Genomic DNA, 20453 nt, shown 5'->3' with positions numbered 1-20453 from the left:
CTCCATCAGTGTCATTTGTACGGGCAACTTGAGGTGCTCGTCCCATCGTTAGGGAAAGGTGTAGATTCTATAGGCCACGGGAGACGGTGATGTAACCTCTGGGAGAGAGTCATCAATCATTTCACACAGCTGCTGATTTGCACGGCTGTGGGCTTCAGATATTCAGCATCCAATGATTTGAAGTCACAATCCGCTTAAGTAGAGGCCTAAACAAGGCCTAAAATAAAACAAAGTTTCCTATCTTAGCCTAAAATGTTGGTTTGGCTTGTTGGTTTTGAAGTTCTATCGACACCCATCTCTACTCATAACCACAGCGGCGTAACACTCGTTCCAATACAAAAGATTGTGGTGAGGAATGCTAGGGCTTGTGTTGTTAAAAACGTTTTTAGAAGACCATCACAGCCATCATTCACATAAACACAACATTTAAAAAGGTACAGTATGCATGAGTTATGCCCACTGCTTGTACCCACAATACACACATACATTTGAGTAGAGAATCTTTAGCTGAGGCAAATATGCTTGAAAACAGCTGATAACTTGTAATATCCTTTTTTTGTTGCCTGATGAGTGAGATTGACTAAATTGGCAGATAACAAAAATGTTTCAACATTAAAAGGAGACATTTTAGGTTAAATTAAGGGCAACACACACCGATGGCGCCACTATGCATCACTTGACATGTGACATCCACAAAACGCACACACATACGGGAAGTGGCACAGATTTTCCAATTATTGGTTTGTGTAATGTTTCCACTGTACAGATGACTGATATTAAGTTAAGGGAAACATCTGTGTGTTTTCCTCAATATCATCAATGCTTCTCTTAAAGTATTTATAAATGTTTAAGTTTTACTGTGAGCCCAAGTAAAAATCTGATCCGTTTTCTGTGGAATCTGTCAATTTGTTTTCAGTTATCTGCTTAATTGCAGAGTCTCAACATTTTTGCAGCAGTGGGGTTGTTTTGCGCATCGTTCTAATCACTAACAGAGATGAAACAATATGAACAGTCAGTGTCATTGTCAGTGTTTAAAAAAAAAACTGAGTGTGACTATGGAGGTATGCGACTGTGACTGTAAAGTCTGGTATAAAAAGAAAGTAGTAAACACATTAAGATATCTCCACATATATGCAGCATGATGTGAGTGTTGTGTTAAATTATGTTACTGTTATTTTACTTCTTTCATTCATAGAAAAGATACCTCTAGCCACTGTCTTTCTTAATCAGCCATCTTTATCAGCCGGTCAGGCTGTTAACTTATAGTTCAGAGATTTTCTCCATCTAAACAACCCACTGTCATTATAACTACTGCAAAACTACAGAAACAGATCTCATAATTGAGAGATGTAGTGAGTCTACAGTGATTGGGACATTTCAATCTAGAGAGTGAATGCTGTTTTCACGTGCCAATTTGCTGCCAGTGTGCTGCCTTACATAGAAAACAAAATCGGTGCGGGCATTTTGACGTGCGTCACATCCTGCCTGTGTGTGTTGCCCTTTCTAATACGTTGCTGTAAATTGTTTTGACACTCACACAAGATAAAATAAATGTCTCTGCCATCATCTTATGTAGTAATGTGAATATGTGCATTTGAAATTAAACATAAAAACCCCAAAATTATAATAAAAACTCAAGGGTGGGAAATAAACTACAAAAAAATATATACATACACATTATATATGCATATATGATGCATATATACACACATAATGCTATACATATATACTGTCTTTTTATATACATTTACATATTACACACTGTCATTTAGTTTGTTGTTAGTCATAGTAACAGATGCTCTTTGTTGCCCCTTAGAGGAGAACTGATGTAAGGGCAAAATCTTCTATTTATTCCTTCAGTTTTCTTAACTCCTATAATTTTTGATTGGACAATTCTACTAAGAGGTTCTTATTTTTTTGCTGTGTAATAGCTGGATGAAAAAACGTCACTTGGAAAGTTATAAAGAGTCAAAAAGTTACTTTCTCACAGGTGGGCAGGTCGCCAGTGGAGAGTGGAGAACTGGGGGGAAGTTAAGAGGATTTTGGCTGACACAGTGTGCACCCTCAGGTCCAGCCCAGCAGATGAGTTGGGATATGCAGGGTGGGGTTGCAGGGAAGAAGTTGGCAGGCAGTGATTGAGTACAACAGGGAAGTGGTCTGTTTAGTTCCAGATCCTTAGGAAACTGTCCCACGAGCCGGTGGCAACAGCCATGCCATCTTCTGTCACTCCCAAGCAGCTCACTCTGTTGTCATGGCCCGCTAGCACACCTGCAGGTCACAGGGGAAGAAAAGTAAGAGAGTTTGAGTTGATCTCAATCAGTGATAACTACAAAGTCTTAGGCTTTTTAACTGTAACTTTGTAACAAGCAGATGCAGAATTTTACAAGCAAAATTATTTAAACCAAGAAACGCATCCTGACATCTATCAGCTAAAAAACTGAAAACCTTCACTTACCTGCACGATCTCCTTTCAAAGTGTCCCAGACGTTACAGTTGAAGTCATCATAGCCTGCCAGGAGCAGGCGGCCACTCTTGGAGAAAGCCACAGAGGTAATGCCACAGATGATGTTGTCGTGGCTGTACATCATCAGCTCCTGGTCGGCACGCAGGTCAAACAGTCTGCAGGTGGCGTCATCTGAGCCAGTGCCAAAGGCATTTCCATTGGGGAAAAACTAAAGAGAAACACATTTAATCAAGCAAAAGTATGTAAAGTTAAACCAATACATCATGATAGAGGCTCATGATGACCTGATCATTGCGCAACTAACTGTGCAAGTTTGTCTTATTTTTGTAGAAAATTGCTTCTGTCAAATTAGAACCTCTATAATACCTCCAAAACAACTCCCTACAACAAGTATTACAGTATAAACTTACTTCTAATTGCAAATTCATCAGTTATATCAAAATTGATCCTACAGCTTTTTTGGGAGAAATACAACAGTTGTTGTTGCCTTTTTCTAGAGACTCAAATTATACTTATTTGTGAGTCTGCAGCCCCCCGCTCCAATAAGCCTGTGTAGTCTTCCTTTCTCCAGTGTATTTGTAAATAAAGATCTAGCACTCACGGTGACTGCGTTGATGTCAGACACATGGCCGGTGAAGGATTGCCTGCACATGCCATCACGGATATCCCACAGCTTGGAGGTGGCATCGCAGGCTCCCGACACAAAGGTCTTAAAGTCTGGACTAAGAGACAAGCTCATCACATCACCTGTGTGGCCAGTAAAGGTGGTAGCCTGCTGGCCCGTCTCTATGTCCCACAATGCACTGCGAGGAAGAAGCCATGATAAAGAATGTATTATTAAAGTGTATAAAAGATTTTAAAAGACCTACCACAATACATAATGTATTGTCTTAATTATGTTTCATATATTATACATATATATATTACACATACATACAAAGCTGCTATATTAACAAAGGTTCTGACTTGTGCAAAAGAATAGTGGAGAGAAAGTCCTAAAGTGAAACAGTTTTTACTATAAAGGTAGAACTCTGTGTAAAATGGAAATTAAAAAAAGAATGAAATGATTAGAAATGTAATTGTAAGAACAGAGAGGTGTTGCTCACCAGGTGGTGTCCCCGGAGCTTGTCAGTATCTGGTTGTCATCCAAGAAACGACAGCAGGATAAATATCCTGGAGATAAACAGAAGTTCAGCATCAGATAAGCAGAGTGCTGTTAAGTGCCTCGTCAATACTAATGAGCAGAACGCATCATTTCTAGTTATGAAATAAATGTTACTCTTTCTATAAGCAGTAAGTTCAGGAAAGTTATACTTTCCATCTGAGACAAAACTGCAAACTGAAACACTAAGGTAAAATTAGCTCTTAAGGCAGGTGCACCAGCACATTCACATTCACCGTAAATAAGCTGATGCATATACAGTGGCAAGAAAAATTATGTGAACCTTTTAGAATTTCATGGTTTTCTGCCTACTTTGTCGCAAATTGGGATCTGATCTTCAATTCAAGAGTATTGACAAATACAGTACTAGACAAACCAGACAAAACATATAGCTGTCCTATGATCTTTAGAGAACATGGAGGACAAAGGCCAACTTGTAATGCTAATATGTTTGCATTATGTATGAAATGTGTTTTATTGTTTTTGTCTTTTTCTCTTTTTGCATCACATTAGAGATAAATATTAATTACTGTATATTACCGTAATTAAAAGAACATTTTCTGAATCTTGAATATATTTAAATTATTTCAAGTACTTAAAAAAAAAAAAGAGACTTATAATCCATATTGTCCCTGAAAGCCTCACTAATGTTGCTGGTGTGAAGAACGATCATGCTGTGCGTTATATTTCTTTGAGTTCCATTGATGACAAGAAGTGTAGGAAAACTTGCAGAAGTCAGGGGGCCACTATTACGATTTATAGAACTTCAGAAAATTCTGAGACATGATTAATTAAAAATGCTAAAGATCAGTCTGATCCTAATTGGCTGACTGATCAATTTGTGGACCCCTAGCTTATGTATTACAGAAAATCTGCAATACATTAAATAGCAAGTGTTATGATATTATTTGTATGATCCTTTGGCTGGTCTTCTGCCTACCTGTGTGTCCTGGCAGCTCTCTGGTTACACGCACATTGCCCTCGCGGGTCTTCAAGCTATATATGGAGCAGATGTTGTCCAGGCCTCCACAGGCCACATAGTTCCCAGAGGGGGCATAGGCGCATGTCATCACCCAGGATGAACGGAGTGGAATGGCATGCATCTAAGAAAAGTCAGTCATTTTTAATTAAATAGACTACAATAAAGATGATACTGTTAAAAATGTAAAATTAGCTTTATGATTAAAAATACTGAGGATAGGATTGAGTAATGATATTAATTCAAAATTATGTTTCTTTCTTTGTTGTCTGCCTGGCATTGTGGAAAAAGATGTCAACATGGCAATAAATCTGTACCATGGTACAGATGTGGTGATGTTTTTTTCTTGCTAAATTGTTATAATTATTATCATTATTCATCCTATTTGCATCCTATTTTCTACAGTTTTGTATTCAAGAGAATCCATCAATTACAGCGCATCCAGAAATTATTCACAGTGCTTAACTTTTTCCACATTTTGTTATGTTACAGTCTTATTTCATAATTTATCAAATTCATTTTTCTATCAAATTCTACAAAAAATACCCCATAATTTCAAGCTGAAAAAAATAATATTAAAAATAACAAATGAATAAAATCACGTCAAGTATTCACAGTCTTTGCCATGGCTCTCAAAATGGAGCTCTGGTGCATCCTGCTTCCACTGATCATCCTTGAGATGTTTCTATAACTTAATTGGAGTCCACCTGTGGTAAATTCAGTTGATTGGACATGATTATAAAGGCATATGCCTGTATACATAAGTCCCACAGATAACAGTGCATGGAATTGTCTGTAGACCTCTGAGATTGGTTTGTGGTCTCAATCATCTGTAAAATGGAAGAAGTTTGGAACCTATAGAGTGGGCCGCCTGGCCAAACTGAGCAATGGAGAGTCGAAGGTCTTAGTCAAGGAGGTGACCAAAATCACTCTTAAAGAGCTCCAGCATTTTTCTGTCGAGAGAGGAGAACCTGACACAAGAACAACCATCTCTGCAGCACTCCACTAATCAGGCCTGTATGGTACACTGGCCAGACGGAAACCACTACTCAGTAAAAGGCACGTGACAATACCATCCCTACTGTATAACCTGGTGGTGGCAGCATCATGCTGTGGGGATGTCTTTCAGTGACAGGAACTGGGAAACTAGTCACGATCGAGGCAAAGATGAATGCAGCAATGCACAGAGACATGCTGTTGTCCCTGCTGTTGCTCTGGACCTCAGAGTGGGGCAACGGTTCATCTTTTAACAGGACAGTGACCCTAAGCACACAGCCAAGATAACAAAGGAGAGGCTACGGGACAACTCTAGGAATGTCCTTTAGTGGCCCAGCCAGAGCCCAGACTTGAACGTGACTAAACATCTCTGATCCGATTTGAAAATGGCTGTACACCAATGCTCCATATCCAGCCTGATGGAGTGCCAAACTTGTAGCATCATACTCAAAAAGACTTAAGTCTGTAATTGGTGCTAAAGGTGCTTCAACAAACAGCTGTGCTTGTACATATACATTCTGCTATCAGTGAAGATTCTCAGTCATCCAGGTGAAGTTTTTTGGAAGTTGGGTCATGGCAGTAACAAGAAGGGAATCCAGTTGCCATGACTCAACTTTCATTATGCTGGTTATTTATTTATTTATTTTTATAAATAATCTCACCTTATTTGTTGTGTAGCTGTCCCAGATGATTAGCTTTCCATCTTGGGAGGCACTAACAAGTAACCTGGAAACAAGTTAAGGAGAGCAGCATAAGAGCAAGTTCATTTATTAAAAAAGTTTCACACACCTGGTTCATTAAAAGCAATGAAAGCCAGCCACCTTACAGACTACTGTGCTGTACTCTCTTAGTGACTATAGTGTGATCTGTCAAAAAGCATTCAAAGCATTTCCCACCATTTTCTCTCTCCCCCCTCTCCTAGTGGAAGTCTCTTCATCCAGGGAAGTCACATTGAATGTGTCACTACATGTAATATTCATTACCCCAGTTATGTAAAAGTCACGACTTTCAGGTGGAAATCTAAGAGGCTGGGAGAGCACTAGAAAAATTCTGAGGTGGGGCAGCAAAAAGGGGTCTGAAAGGGGGGAAAAAGAAAACGAAAAAGATGATGAGGTAGAAACAAAGAGAACATCGTGAGAGTTCAATCCCGTGCAGATGTAGAAACAGCTGGAGCCCCTCCCTCCCATCCTGCCTGGGTGTTTCCATCTCTCTGGGGACAGGAAATGGTTTGGTGCTACAGTACAATCAAGAGGAGAGCCATCAACCTCAAATGTCAGTGGCTGTATAAAAAAAACAAACAAAAAAACAGTGGCCTCCTGCAGGGGCAAGAAAAGGTGCTCAACACACGCATCCACACATTCACAATACGCTTAGAGAACAAGTGGGATTTACCAGGCTATCCATCAGCAACTAGAGGCAATACCAATTTTAAGGTTTTGTAATAAAAAATAAATGCAATTGAAACAGAGGTTTCAATGATGAAAAAAGTGAAAACTAATTTGCTTAGACAGAACACACGTGTGTGCTCTAGGTTTTCTTAAAATCTTCAAAATCTTACCTGCAAACATGTTCTATTTATTTAGGTATAACATCTTTTTATAAGTGTTCTACGGATAATGTTTAGTCTGCTACATGCATACTAAACACACAGTCTTGACTGATAATTGTTGGTGCTCATAATTGCAGCAAACAGTTAAAAAGGCAGTTTGTAAGTTTAAATTTTGGGATAACTCAGTGGGTGCAGACTCAGATGCAGTCTGACAACAGAGAAACTTTATTCAATGATTAATTTCTAATCATCATGTTAACATTTAAGATCTTACAAACTGCATCTTTAAGAAAATATTAAATAAGCAGTGGAGGCTGCCTGCTTGTGCCTAGCAAATATCACTACTGTGCTCATAGTGAGGGCGTAAAACAGTGGTAGCAAAGATGTACAGTAGTAGTGGAAGTGGCAGTGGGGCCTGTCATTTATGGTGGTATTAGTCATATTAGTAGAATAGTAGTAAGTGTAGTAGCACTAGTAGTAGTGGTAGTGGTGGTACTGGTTGTAGTATAGCCCCACACCTGGGACTGCCGTCACTGCCCCAGTGCATAGCATTAGGAGACAGATGGACAGAGAGAAAGATTAAGAGTGACACAGACATATTACACAACACAAAAGAGATTCGTTACACTTATGGCGGTGATTAGAAGTTTGCCACAAATGTATTTTCTTGCATGGGTTCAAAACTGGTCACTATATATGGTGGCCAAGCATCACCAAACTGACTATAACACATATTTACAACTCTTTACAACTAAGCATCTGCCTTGGAAAAGGTTCCATTTCTATTTGTGCTACATTAGTATTTAATATTTTTAGGCCATTTAGAATAACTTTTAATCTCTTGAATGCACCCTTCTTGTGCAAAAACAGTGATGTGATAAAACACCAGTTTTGAACCTTTAAATCAGTTCAGTTATGGTTCCAGTGATATAACTATTGATATGACTATTATTACTGCTGCTGTACCTAAAGTGGTGTTTGATTGTACAGTCAAGATATTGTGAATTAAGTTATTTACAGTAGTGAGTCCAAGTACTGAACTAACTACTAAAGAATGGGGTGAACTGAGATGAGAATTGTTATTATTGCTACTTAAGTGTTTTCAGTGACTCTTGTCCACTGTGGTCTACCATAGGTAAATAATAAGAGCCTCAGAGAAAAAATATAATTTTGTTCAGTGATTTAAACAAAAAGACTCTTCTGAATGAAAAACCTAAGAACCAAACCCACACCAAGTACCAAAGATTCATAATCACTAAATGGCACAAACAAAAAACATTACAAGGTCTCTGTGTGTAAAACAGCAGTATTCAAAGGCTTTAATGGTGGAGCAAATAATAAATCTGTTTAATCTGCTTGAAATTAATAACGATGTTGTTTGTAGAATAACTACACTACCTGGAGTCGCTCCCCCAGTGCATTGCATAGATCTTGGCCAGGTGGCCCCTGAGAGTGCGTCGCGTCCGCATCTGTATCCGGCCCACGGAGTCCAGACCAGCTGTGATCTGGCAAAACACAGGAAGAAGCATCACTGATGACGTTCAAGGCCTATACACTTATCACTCATTCACTCAGCATTTGAATGAATAGAATAAATAGCATAACGGTGAAGGTTATACTGCTGCCTAATATCTGCAAAATATTTCTGTTGGTTTTTGTAAATGCTGACATGGATAAGGCCATTTAGAGAAACTTCAAGGGTCTTAAAAACTCCTTCTTGAGAAAAAACAAATGACGTTGCTGTGCAAATATGTACAGCAGAAAATCAAAACCCATTTTTAATTATTCACTAAAGGACCTTTATGCAGAGAGGAAACATCTTACCTGTGACAGAGTGGAATCATGGCAGGATTTCCTGGCATCCTGCAACAAAACAAGAAGCTTAATAATAATAATAATGTTGACCAGAAACTAATTTCAATTTATTCAGCCCTTAATGTAGCATGTGATCATTGCACAGGCATTCAGAATGAGAAAAAAAATTAAATACTATTAGAAATAGACACTGAATATAAATAATCACAGAATAGTCACACAGCAGCAGCTAACATTTAGAGATTGATTCCAGGAATCCAATTTCTGCACGAGAATGGAGGCAGCTGATTGACAAGTTGTATGCCAAGTGCGTCACTGTCTCAACTGTGAGTCACAGCTTGCGCTGAACAGACAGTGGCACACGTGTGCTGCATTCACATATGTACACCACACATGTTGTTAACATAAACAAACACACACACACACACACTGTTGCTGTACCCGAATCTGATTGCGTAGCTGCTCTGCTTCTTGCCGCAACTGTTCCAGCTCGCTCATTGTCCCTCTGATTTGTTCAGGCCACACTCCGCTTCAAATACTGACTGGGCTGGGAAAGCACACGTGCCTGCACGCACACACTCACACTCACCCACACACTCTCACACGCACACACGCTTTACCAGCTGACACCTGCAAGACAGAGAGACAGAAATACTATAAGTTTAAGAGGCAAAAGAAGAGCAAAGGATAAGAATAGTTCCATCATACAAACATAGGTATCCTGTTTTGGTTCAGACCAAAGAGGAGAGTGGTGCAAAGGGTGGGGCTGGGTGGGGGTCTGGAGGGTGTCCTGGCTCTTCAAACACCCCCAGCCTGGTTCAAAAGGCTGTGGCCAGAGCCAGGCTCTGACCTTTCCTGACTCAGTCACCCTTTGCGTTTTTGTACTGCGTTTGCTCAGCCCCAAGGACCCCTGAACGTGTGTGTGTGTGTGTGTGTGTGTGTGTAAAGCTCTGGATGAGTTATTAGAAAATACAAAACATTTTTTCCATTCATCTGGGTGTGGCTGCATCATGTGAGGATTTATTTGAATGAGTCTGGGTTGTCAGATTAAGCATCTGTCTGTACATGCGTGCGGATGTGTGTGTGTTTGTACATGCAAGCTGGCACTTCTTTACCTTGGGGAGTGCGAATATGGGTCACAAAGCACTTAGTGATTCCTCAGAAATGTTTGGACTGCACCCCCCCTTCATTTTCTAGGTCGTTTTACAGACTGCTGTCCAGAAGTCTAACCCTCCAAGATTAAATTTTCAGTTTCATTTTCTATAATTCAACAATTAGACAAAGTCCAGCCCTTCCTCTCAGTAGCAAATCATCTTAATGTCTATGCTTTGTCATTTTTGCAAAGGCCTTAAAGCCACTGGTTCCACTTAAAAAAGAAAACGCCATCATAATTTATCTGGGTCTAAAGCTACTCTTGTAGATTCATGGCTCATGTGGCATCAGCCATTGTGCCTCTTCTCTTCTATTGCAAGAGAGGATGCCTTAGGCTGCTCGTCGTGGGCTCCTGTCTCATTCAAGGAGATCTTTGACAGTAACAAGGCATCAGGGAGAGCGGCTGTTGCAAAGCTTTCAGCTGCCCAGGAGTGACGTCATTCTCTCCTCCGGCTGATGCATCCTCCCTGAAGAGAGGCTCTCAGCGTCAGCGGGCCTCTGATGTGGTGCTGCTCTATGACTGCCTTGGATCCAGTATAGGTTTGATTATAAAATATATCAAAATCACAATATCTTTATTGTTATTGTATCCACACGCAGCAGCTGTGGACTACCAAAATACTTGATGTGACCTTCTACACTGCTAAACAATACGGGACACACTAGGAGGCTTTGCTTGAATTGAAACTGGCATGGCACTGATTTGTAAAACAGCTACATTAACTTTTGCTCACATCTGTACACCAGTCATTTAGAAACCAAAACTGTGTAACTCATTGTACTTCTATGAACCACATGGAAAAAAAATACAGCCAAACGACCATGATAAGATTTACCTGTAACATTTTACAGTTGTAAAACTTGGTTAGCGTATCTTTCCCCTAGTTTGACTTAAGTCATGCAGCCAGCCAGGCCATAGGATCAGGGGTGACAAAGGCAAAGCTGTGCACTGGAGCTGCCCATTGTTTAGTATGTGGCTGCCAGCTACAGTAGATAGTGTTGGCACCCACCACAGTGGGGTCTGTGACACAGGCCATAGGAGGCTACACTTGTTCCTGCTCTATCCAACTGACACAAGTAGGTTAACCAGCCCGTCAACCAGCCTGTTCAGTCTGAATCTCCCAGCAGCTGGAGAGAAACTACCACGTAACTGGGATCATAAAAGTCTTTGTATGTTGAAAACAAAGGTGCATGGGCATGTGTCACATTTACAAGTGCACATGGGTTAGCCAAAAATGTTCAATCAAAAGAACAGAAAAGAAGAGTTGTGATTTCACCGCACATCAGTGCCAATTTCACGAGTGGTGATTTATAACAATAATAATCAGTTAACCATTACCTGCAGTAACATACTGTAACTGTCACTAAACTTCATGCATTTAAATAAAATAAAAATAAATAAACTATGCCACAATGCAACCTTTTTTTGATAAACTGGTTATCTTCCAGTTTTGAACCACCTGAAAAAAATGATTTGAAGGTGAGGGCATATAATAGAGAAAACAGTGATGACTATTTTTCATCATTTCTTTTCATTCTTGTGATAAATATAATGTAATAAATACGGTATTGTTTGTTTGTGCTGATTCATTCCTCAATATGATATCAGCTGCTGTTACATCATCCAATTTGAAGCCATGTTACTGATACATGTAAAAACAAATTTTAAACTGTTTATTTTGTATCGGGCTTCTGCATGCATACTTTCACTTTCATTTTTATTCCACACACAAGCAGGGAGGTAATAGTTTAGTGTCTTTACTGTAAAGCCATTGTCGCAACTCACTATAGTCTCAGGTTTCTATAATGATGCTTGGTTATATTCAGTAATTCAGGGCCAGTTCATGTTCAGCAGGAACTACAGTCATGTACAGTCAGTGCTTCAAGAGAAGTTCTCGGTTAAATTTGTCAAAGCTGGAGATGATTCACATGAGATCAAACGTGAATGAAATCACAACAGTCCTCAATGTATTTTGTACACAACCTAAATATATCAGTGGGGCCTTCTGGGTAACAGAATAAAGCCAAACACATCTGCCTCAATCACACACAAACAGTGGTGAACAGAGCAGCAGGAGGTGCAGCCAGTGCAGCTGCATCTAGAGCCACAGGCGCCCAACAACATGAAATGAGCAGGAAGTCAAGGAATCAACATTAAGTAATGTCAGGTTTAAATTAATTCTGTGAGCACCAGTGGTGACAGTACAAAATGAGAGAATTACCTTTAGAAATTGTAACTGCAAAAATAAAATCCCTGGTTTATACAGTATGAACTCTGCTAAAACTGTACATGGTGGTGAATTGGTACAATCAGGCTGATCAGCACTTCTATATATTCCACTGTGTGTATTTTAAATGTGCTGTATATACCCACAGTCAGTGTCACTAAAATATAAGCCCAAGAAAAGTGAAATCAACGATCAATCGAGTTTAAGAACACAAATGTCATCCTACTTTCACTACACGTCAGTACGTCTTTCTTTAGGATGAGATTCCCTTCCTTTATATAAATACATTTTTAAATGTCACTTTTATTTTTAATGACAGATGAAATCTCTAGGGCACGGAGAGCAATCTGAAATCTATTAAGAGATGTTCTGTCATTCCTGCTGAGGCGTTTTGTTGCTCTACTCACCACTTCAAAATATTTCAAAGGGGTTGTGTTGAATTCAAGTTAGGTCTTGGTTTTTTCATTTGTGTGTTTGATTTTCATTCCTCTTCTGACAAGTTTCCTGAGATTAGGATTTATCATTTCTTTTCAGTCAGTCTGTATTTTGGTATACAAACTTGAGCTTATAATACTATCTATAAATGTCACCTCTCCAGCACATTTTACTCTTAAAGTCCTACATCTGCACATGCACCTTTGTGTTTCATTGTTTTCCTCTATGCAGTAACTGTCGTAGACTGGGCCATGTCAACGCCAAACACACTGAACTCCATCAGAAACAAATTAATTTATTTTATTTAATCGGATCAAACAATGTGCTGCCCATATTCGTTAGGATTATTTTAAAATTATTTGGCAAAGTTTAATCTTTTTTAGCATTTGCAAGCTCTTTTTTTCTTCTTGGCTGCCATCTGTGAAGGCTGGCTTCATATAATGTCCTTCACACGGTCTGATCGGTCAGTGAAACACCAGTTTCCACAGAAATTATTTATGCCTAGTCAGAAAAACGTACCCATCTGCTTTTCTATGTAATGTTGAAAAATAGTGTGTGCCACAGTGTCACCAAGTGAGGACAGCCACTATAACTTCTGTTATTGGTAGGCTGTTCCTTTATTTCCTAACCACCCTGAGAAAACCGTGTTTCAGCGCATGTTGCCTACTGAGGATCTTGTACCCTCTCTCATCTTTACGAAATCTCACAATCTTGTTTCCAACTTGTTCAGGCAATTCCGTACCCTGTGGAGTCATGTTGCATTACAACCCAGGCCAACACCAACAATGCTGTGGTGCTGGTTCATGCAATTAATCTTAACTGGAAATCAGGTGTTACTCACTTTTATTGCAGTGAGGTTGTATTTTAGGGGCTGTATTTTTAATTAAATGTTTATACATGGAATCACATGACATACACTTTAAATTAAATATAATACAGTTACTGTAAGATGGTACAAATAATTACCAATTATTAATCATTGTAGTGATACTGCACTGGAGCCTACTTAGTTTTGTTGTATAGTGTTGTAAAAAACTAAAATAAAATAACAAATTACTACATGTGTGTACGTCTGTACTGGCTAGGCCCTGAAAAGAGTACGAAACCCAGTTTATTTGCGAGTCAATGTGGGAAACCTGGATTCAGCAGGGTTGCTCCACCAGGTGCGAACCTGCTCAGGTGAACCGCTGATTATTCCAAACATCCGGGGAATGGTACAATTCCAGAAAGATAAGAGGGAACTTCCTCGTATTCAGCTGATACACATTCACACCATACCATATCCTTAATGTGTCATGAATTATAACAGTGGAGGTAAAGTCTGAATTATTATTTACACTACATTAACAGAGACATGTGTGATGACTGTTTAACCTCACACACTGTACACAAGACAGTTACAGAATTAACCATAATGGTTGATAGAGGTCTGTTAACAGCTGTAAAACTAGGAGTTTGGAAATAAAAGATCAGGGGGATGCAGTACACTGCTGCTGGGTGATATAGTATAATAAGTATAAGTCAGCATTATCATCCAAACATAAAATATTCAAGTAAAACACCAAAGATTTTTTCCTGAACTCAAGTTACCATCTTCAATGTCTTGATTTGATCAATGAAATTCCCAAATGAAATCAGCTTGGGTTTTTTTTTTTTTTTTTTTTTTTGAGTACTGTTAGTACATTTTTGACTAAAAACTGAGGCAATTACTCAATTGTCATTGTTATTTTCCTGTCAAATGACTAATGTTAACCGCTTAACATGCAAATCAATTAATATTTGCATCACACACTGGTTACTGGTTTTCCAACCAGTCACTGTATGATCTACCCTCTAATTTTAAAACCATCAGCCAAACAAAAACTAATCAAACCTGTAGGAAAATACAAACCAGCCCCAAATATGCTGCAGACACATGACTACCTGTTATAAAGACCTCATCCTGTACATTTTGTACCAACATCAACATATTGCTTCGTTGCAGACACTCAGCTACATCAAATCGAGACACGGAGACTGTAGATGACATTAACATGCCATAAAAAAAAAAATAAAAAAATGTTCACGAAATGATCTCAGTCGAGAGAAATTTCTGACACGAGCAACAAATTGCTTGAGCAGTCGCGCTACCAGTTGCCGCTCGGATGAAGGCGGACTGTCATGTATATTTAATAGAGAAAAGGAAAGAAATAATCATCTACGCAGGGTGTCGTGCAGCCACACACGCTAAAACAGACGTATATGATGGGGACAAATGAAGATGTGTGCACTAGTAGAAGGGTTTAGCCCCCATAGTTCCGCCTGGAAGTCATTTGACAGCCAGCAAAAAGGCCGCGATTGGACAGAAGCGGTGAATTTTCTGTTTGGTTTTAGAGGAAGAAAAAAAAAAACACACACATACACACACACATACATACATACATACATACATACAGCACTGAGGCGACAGAAGCCTGGGAACAAATATGTCAGCAACTATAATGCTGCTAAAAAGCAACAGGAACATTTCAAACTCGTGGACTCAAAAACCAAACAGACCCCCTCTGTAAGCGAAGCAGGAAATAAGAGTAACAGCCAACAACATATCAAGTCTACACGTCCTCACCTGAAACGGGCTGCTTTGTTTTTTTTTGGTGTTGTTGTTGTTGTTGTTGGCTCTGTCCGTGCTTCCAACCGGAGTCACAAAGATCCGTTTTCACACAACAACCATGGTCCCAGCTGTGAGGGGAATCACAAAAGGCAGACGGGTTAATTTTAAGTCGGTTTAATCGGTTTAAAGGGTCAGAAGCGAGCGAGCAACTCAGCCTGGATTAGACTAAAAATTTTCACCAAGCTAATCACCACACCCATGAAAGTGGGAACATGGCAACAGCCTACGCTGAGGGGAGGTGGCGGCGGTGGATAGCTCGACATTTTCTATTATAACAGATATATCAACGTTTAAAATATCCATCCTTTGTTAAATCGATGTGTATTCACATATGCACTACAGCGTAGGTGGTAAAAATGTTTTAATTCTGCTTAACGAAACATCTAAAAGTGGTTGCGTCCCCCACCGGAGAAATGGTACCGCCTGTCAGCCCCCTCAACAAAAAGGAACAGAATGGGACACAGGAAACAAATATTAGAGCGATAAAGCTTGTTGTAGTAGTAGTGATCCAAATAGAGTTCACCTCAGGTTTACTAAGACAATTTAAAGAAAAAGTCCACTTTTTGATTTGTTTAAATGCCCACACAATGAGTAAAGTACAATTAAAAGTAACTACAACATGAAATGAGGAGATAAGCAAAGTCCAATATGTGTTCATTCACTCATAGACTGCAATACTCACTTTAATTTAAGGTGATGTAGCTATAGGTTTAGTATAACTGTACAAACAGGAGTCAGAAAGTGTGTGTGTGTGTGGGGGGATGCAGCAAGGGTGGAGAATACAGACAAATTCAGCATCATGAGCGCTACATGCAAAATCACATAAAATATGCAATTAATGTTCAACGCAGTGACTTGAGTTTCAATATTTAACTATCCATGTAAAGCAAAAACACTTCAGTAATTCATTTATGTTGCATGTTGTATGATAGTGATTAAGCATTAAGCAAGTTGAGATGAGCATTTTCCCTTAAATGTTGAAGACTAAATAAGTGACATGGACACACTAGAAATTAGAGATTGTTCTTTCTATTGCTATGCTAAGCTTAAATCCAGTAACTACAGAGCAGATAAGATGGAACAGTTACTATTTCCATACCACCTAAAATCCAAATTCAAATCTGCAGGTTTAGAATGTGCCGGTAGACAAATGTGCCAAGTCTCACCCTGGCACACCACAGTTGGCCTGCAGTGGGCTCATTGAAAAGGATCTTTCTCCATTAGGACAGGATGAATTTTTAATGAGGCCAATGAAAGGGAGCAGTGGGATAGGCTTTTCCATATCTCTGCACGAGCCATAATCAATGGAGGGAAGATGAAAGTTGCCCAGCCCTTGGTTTCCTTTCGGAGTGGCATGTGGTCAGATTAAGTCTAATTGAATTCACACACACAGCAGTAGTTTAGGCGTGTCCAACCAATTTCCCCCTAAACACATAATGAGGATTAGGATTATCATGATAGCAGAGACATACTGTATTATGTGGTTGGTCTATCATTTGTGAAGCTGAGATTACAAATAGGTTAAGATGAAATGATAATTCATTAGCTGGTTATTACAACAGGAGTTCATATTCATATATTCGTAGATATGGAGTTTTTAAAATTAGCTGCAGTTTTACCAACACAGTAAACACAGTGGTTACAATCACAGAATACACTGTAGGCAATTTGGATGACACAAGCCAAATCATAACCATAAATCTGCCACTACATCAGAACTAATAGTCTGTACAGCTTCACAGTAATCGTGACATCTGAATGGTTGTACTGTTACATTGAATGATACACTCAGGATACACTAACAGGTTTTTGCCCCAGCTTGTTTGAAGATGACATAATCCTGGGTCAGCCCAAGCTTTTTTGTCATGTCATGTTTGAAGTTGCTCAACAAATGTACAAATGATTACTCAAGGTAGATAGTAATCATGCAACTGCAGTGCAACTCTGGTCATGTTTTAGTAACCAGTTTATCTCTCTAATATTTGTAACACAGAGCTTTATATATTAAAAAAAAACAGAAGGTGTTTGCACTCCACCTCTAGTGAGCAAAAAGGCAGAATTCATTAGCCAGCTGAGAATCAGGATGTCTAAAAGTGCATCTTTAGCCAATCAGGTCCCTCAGCCCATTGCTTGGCAACCAAAGAGGAGGGAGGGAGCAAATTGACACTGTAAAAATAGCACATCAATAGCCTGGTGTCTGAAAAAAAGAAAGACACATGTTGGAGAAGCTATAAATAGCCTCCTGGATCCTGGAACAGGTATCACATACAGTATCTGTATTGTTGCTTTTGAATGAGACATTTTTGCATTGATGCAAATTCAACGTGGATTGTGCACAACTAACTGTCAGGCAGCTGAGGGAAATCATTTGAATGTGAGGGTGGTTATAGGGCTAAGGAGGAATAACAGGAGCTATGCTGTATGAAAACCCTTTTCAAACTAACAACAGGTTTTCTTCATCCTGCTGTTTGCAATTTGATATTTTGCATAGATGCAAAATTACATGACCTTTGATTTAATATTCCATTTGATATTCCACAATAACTACTATACACAGAGTTTGCATGCATCTTTTCATACCCAAATGGCTTACATTTATAACATGAATATTATGTGATCTTTAATATTTTATAATATAATTACACACACATATTGTTAAGAAGCATTACAGCAGGATACTGTGTCATCTTTATGTAATGTTATCAGTACAGTGTCTCATTGTAAAAATGCAATACATGTCTTTATTGTAACAGAAGAGCAGGAAGAAACATGGCCAAAAAAAGATCTGTCATGTACAGTTCACTACTCAAAACCTAGCCAAGTATGTGGGTGATCAAATCAATTGGAGATAATGAGGCATCGATTTAAAGCAGCCTCTCAATACATATTTTTATCTGCACTTTCCCCTTTTTTTGACCACATGTGGCTACGCGCCCCAACGACCTCATGTTAGACTTCCACTGTATCAAAGGCAATTAAAAGGTGGAGCAAAAGTAGAACCTTAAAAGGCTTTATCAGGGCCGTCTTATCCGCCAGATATCTCCCGGGGAGGCTGGCTGTTGCCAGGGTAACCCTCACAAATGGCAACTGACGTCAAGAAGGTAGGAGAAATACCAGGGAGAGCCAGAGCTGCTATGCATAATGGATTATTGAAAAAGGGCCTTCTTGAACAGTGCAAAGTGACTTAAAATATGCGTGCCTTGCTCAGCTCGCTCCCACTTCTCTCTCTCTCTCTGTGATGAGGAAAATACATGTTGACAGTTTCAGGGTTTTACTTGCTGACTGGCACAGCTAGAGCTTGGCTGGCCCAGTTGAAATTATCCATCTTGTCTCAAATGCTGCTGATGATTTCCAGATTGGGAAATTCTACATATTATTTTGCTGTTTGCCAATAGACATAGTCATTTTTGCGAAGGATGTGCTTATGTGTCTGGATGTGAAGACATTTTGGGTACAGTCTACGTGTCACACAAGAAAATCGCTAAATTGTACTAGAATGGGTAACTTCAGCTATAACCAACATATCCTTTGCCATGTATCATTTATACACAGGTTGGTGATCACATCTTGTTTCAGTCCAGAGTGTAACTCCAAGCAGTTTATCCTGTCCCTGTGTCAGGTTCTTGTCTAATCTCGGTGCTATTGTTGGCCCATGAGAGACTGTCACAGCAGCAGGTTGGTGAAGAGCCCTCGTCGTTTCTGTGATAATGCCTCTCATGTTGTGTTGGAATCACACTTATCGACAAACAAGACACTGATTGTGGAGCCAGCGTTTGCTGATGGCAAAGGCCAAGTACTGTTGCTATCCAAATTAACACAGCAGGACAGGACGCACATGCAGTAGAGAACGTGCATGGTGCGCATTTTGGAGTAGAGGAAGGACATACGGACAGAATTACTGTCATAATTATCACATTGCTACCTTCGTCTGATTTACTACCACATGAAATTAGAACTGGAAACTCTGTTGGTTCACAGCGTCAAAACTTAGAAGGGAAAGACCATATTAGATCCAGAAAAACTATGGCTTTCGAAACACAGTGTCAAAAGTGATTCCTGTCGAAAACATCTGCATTTAAAGCTGTCCTCTATAAAAACACCTGTAATGTGTAAAACGTAAACAAAGCCAAAAAACTCCAGGATGAGAAGGTCTGAAGCTTAACTTTTGTTTCAGGGGAGAAGCTGCAGAGGAAATGTGCAAAGAGAAGAAGTGAGAGTGTTTTAGTCCAGGGGAATCCCAGACACTTCTGTAAATCAAGGGTGCAACAACCAACACAAAGCATGAACTAACATGCTCATGAGTTTCCTGAGAAGTGAATCACACCAGTCACATATAGGGGGGGAAAAAATTAAAGGAAGTGAGGAACAACCATGATTTGCTAATGCCACCCTTTTCAAATGCCTCCCTTTGCAGCTGCAACGCTAAGATAGCAGAGAATGATTAATTTATTATGATGAGTGCAGTTATTTTTTACTTGACATTTTGGTGCACCACAGGTTCAGAACAGATGTTTTACCCCCTTGTTGCCTCAAATCCAAACACAGCCCCTGATTCTAGAAGTTCTGATTAGGTTAACCTGCTCCCTAATATACCACAGTCACCTGTGGCCATGGTAAACTACGTCAAACAGCTGCAGTTTGTTTCTTTATGCTTTTACCGACACATACAGAGTTTCATTTCATTTTTACCCAGACAGTAGTGATCTTCCCGCTGTAGCACATCACAGATGAGAGAATCCAGAGGAAACACAGAACAAATTAGAGAAACATTTAGAGAAATAATGTGAGCTTTTCTACCTTTTTCCAGTGCAGATGAGTAGCAGAGGAAGTGGGCGTTTTCTGCATACGTCCTAAATGGCATGGATTATGAGTCGTACACAACGCTGTGGTTTCAGTTCTTCCTTTCAGCTGTGAGTGTAGATGCTGCTAGGAGGAGCAGTAAATGGAGAGAGAGAGAGGCAGAGCTGGAGTATGAGAGGTGCCGAGTGGGAGGGTGAGCATATGGTGGAACGGAGGATGGGAG

General features: G+C 39.5%; 1 protein-coding gene across 2 annotated transcripts; it reads right to left on the bottom strand.

Annotated features, from left to right (window-relative positions):
* Positions 1-1928: 1928 nt before the first annotated feature.
* Positions 1929-20357, bottom strand: LOC113152196 (guanine nucleotide-binding protein subunit beta-4). 2 transcript variants are annotated; one of them, XM_026345290.1, is made up of 11 exons: positions 20228-20357; positions 15386-15498; positions 9407-9595; positions 8975-9013; positions 8549-8655; positions 6264-6327; positions 4567-4729; positions 3571-3637; positions 3066-3267; positions 2456-2672; positions 2140-2268 (listed from the first exon to the last, which is right to left on the bottom strand). In XM_026345290.1, the coding sequence occupies exons 3-11, from the start codon at positions 9461-9463 to the stop codon at positions 2162-2164; spliced, it is 1023 nt and encodes a 340-aa protein (XP_026201075.1). In that variant the 5' UTR covers positions 9464-9595; positions 15386-15498; positions 20228-20357; the 3' UTR covers positions 2140-2161. The 2 variants fall into 2 exon arrangements, with proteins under 2 accessions (XP_026201076.1, XP_026201075.1); XM_026345291.1 differs by lacking the exon at positions 20228-20357 and having other exon boundaries at positions 1929-2268; positions 15386-15617.
* Between the last annotated feature and the right edge of the window lie 96 nt (positions 20358-20453).

The sequence above is a fragment of the Anabas testudineus genome, chromosome 4 (assembly GCF_900324465.2).
Source record: "Anabas testudineus chromosome 4, fAnaTes1.2, whole genome shotgun sequence".
Taxonomy (NCBI): domain Eukaryota; kingdom Metazoa; phylum Chordata; class Actinopteri; order Anabantiformes; family Anabantidae; genus Anabas; species Anabas testudineus.
The sequence above is the reverse complement of the archived record's forward strand: the minus strand, read 5'-3'. Positions and strand labels throughout refer to the sequence as shown.

Excerpts from the sequence above, each read along its gene's own strand:
- LOC113152196 (XM_026345290.1), bottom strand. The coding sequence starts at position 9,463 with ATGAGCGAGCTGGAACAGTTGCGGCAAGAAGCAGAGCAGCTACGCAAT. Across the intron at positions 3,638-4,566 it reads AGAGCTGCCAGGACACACAG|GATATTTATCCTGCTGTCGT; the intron begins GTAGGCAGAAGA and ends GTTTATCTCCAG. Across the intron at positions 2,269-2,455 it reads TTTGAAAGGAGATCGTGCAG|GTGTGCTAGCGGGCCATGAC; the intron begins GTAAGTGAAGGT and ends TGTGACCTGCAG.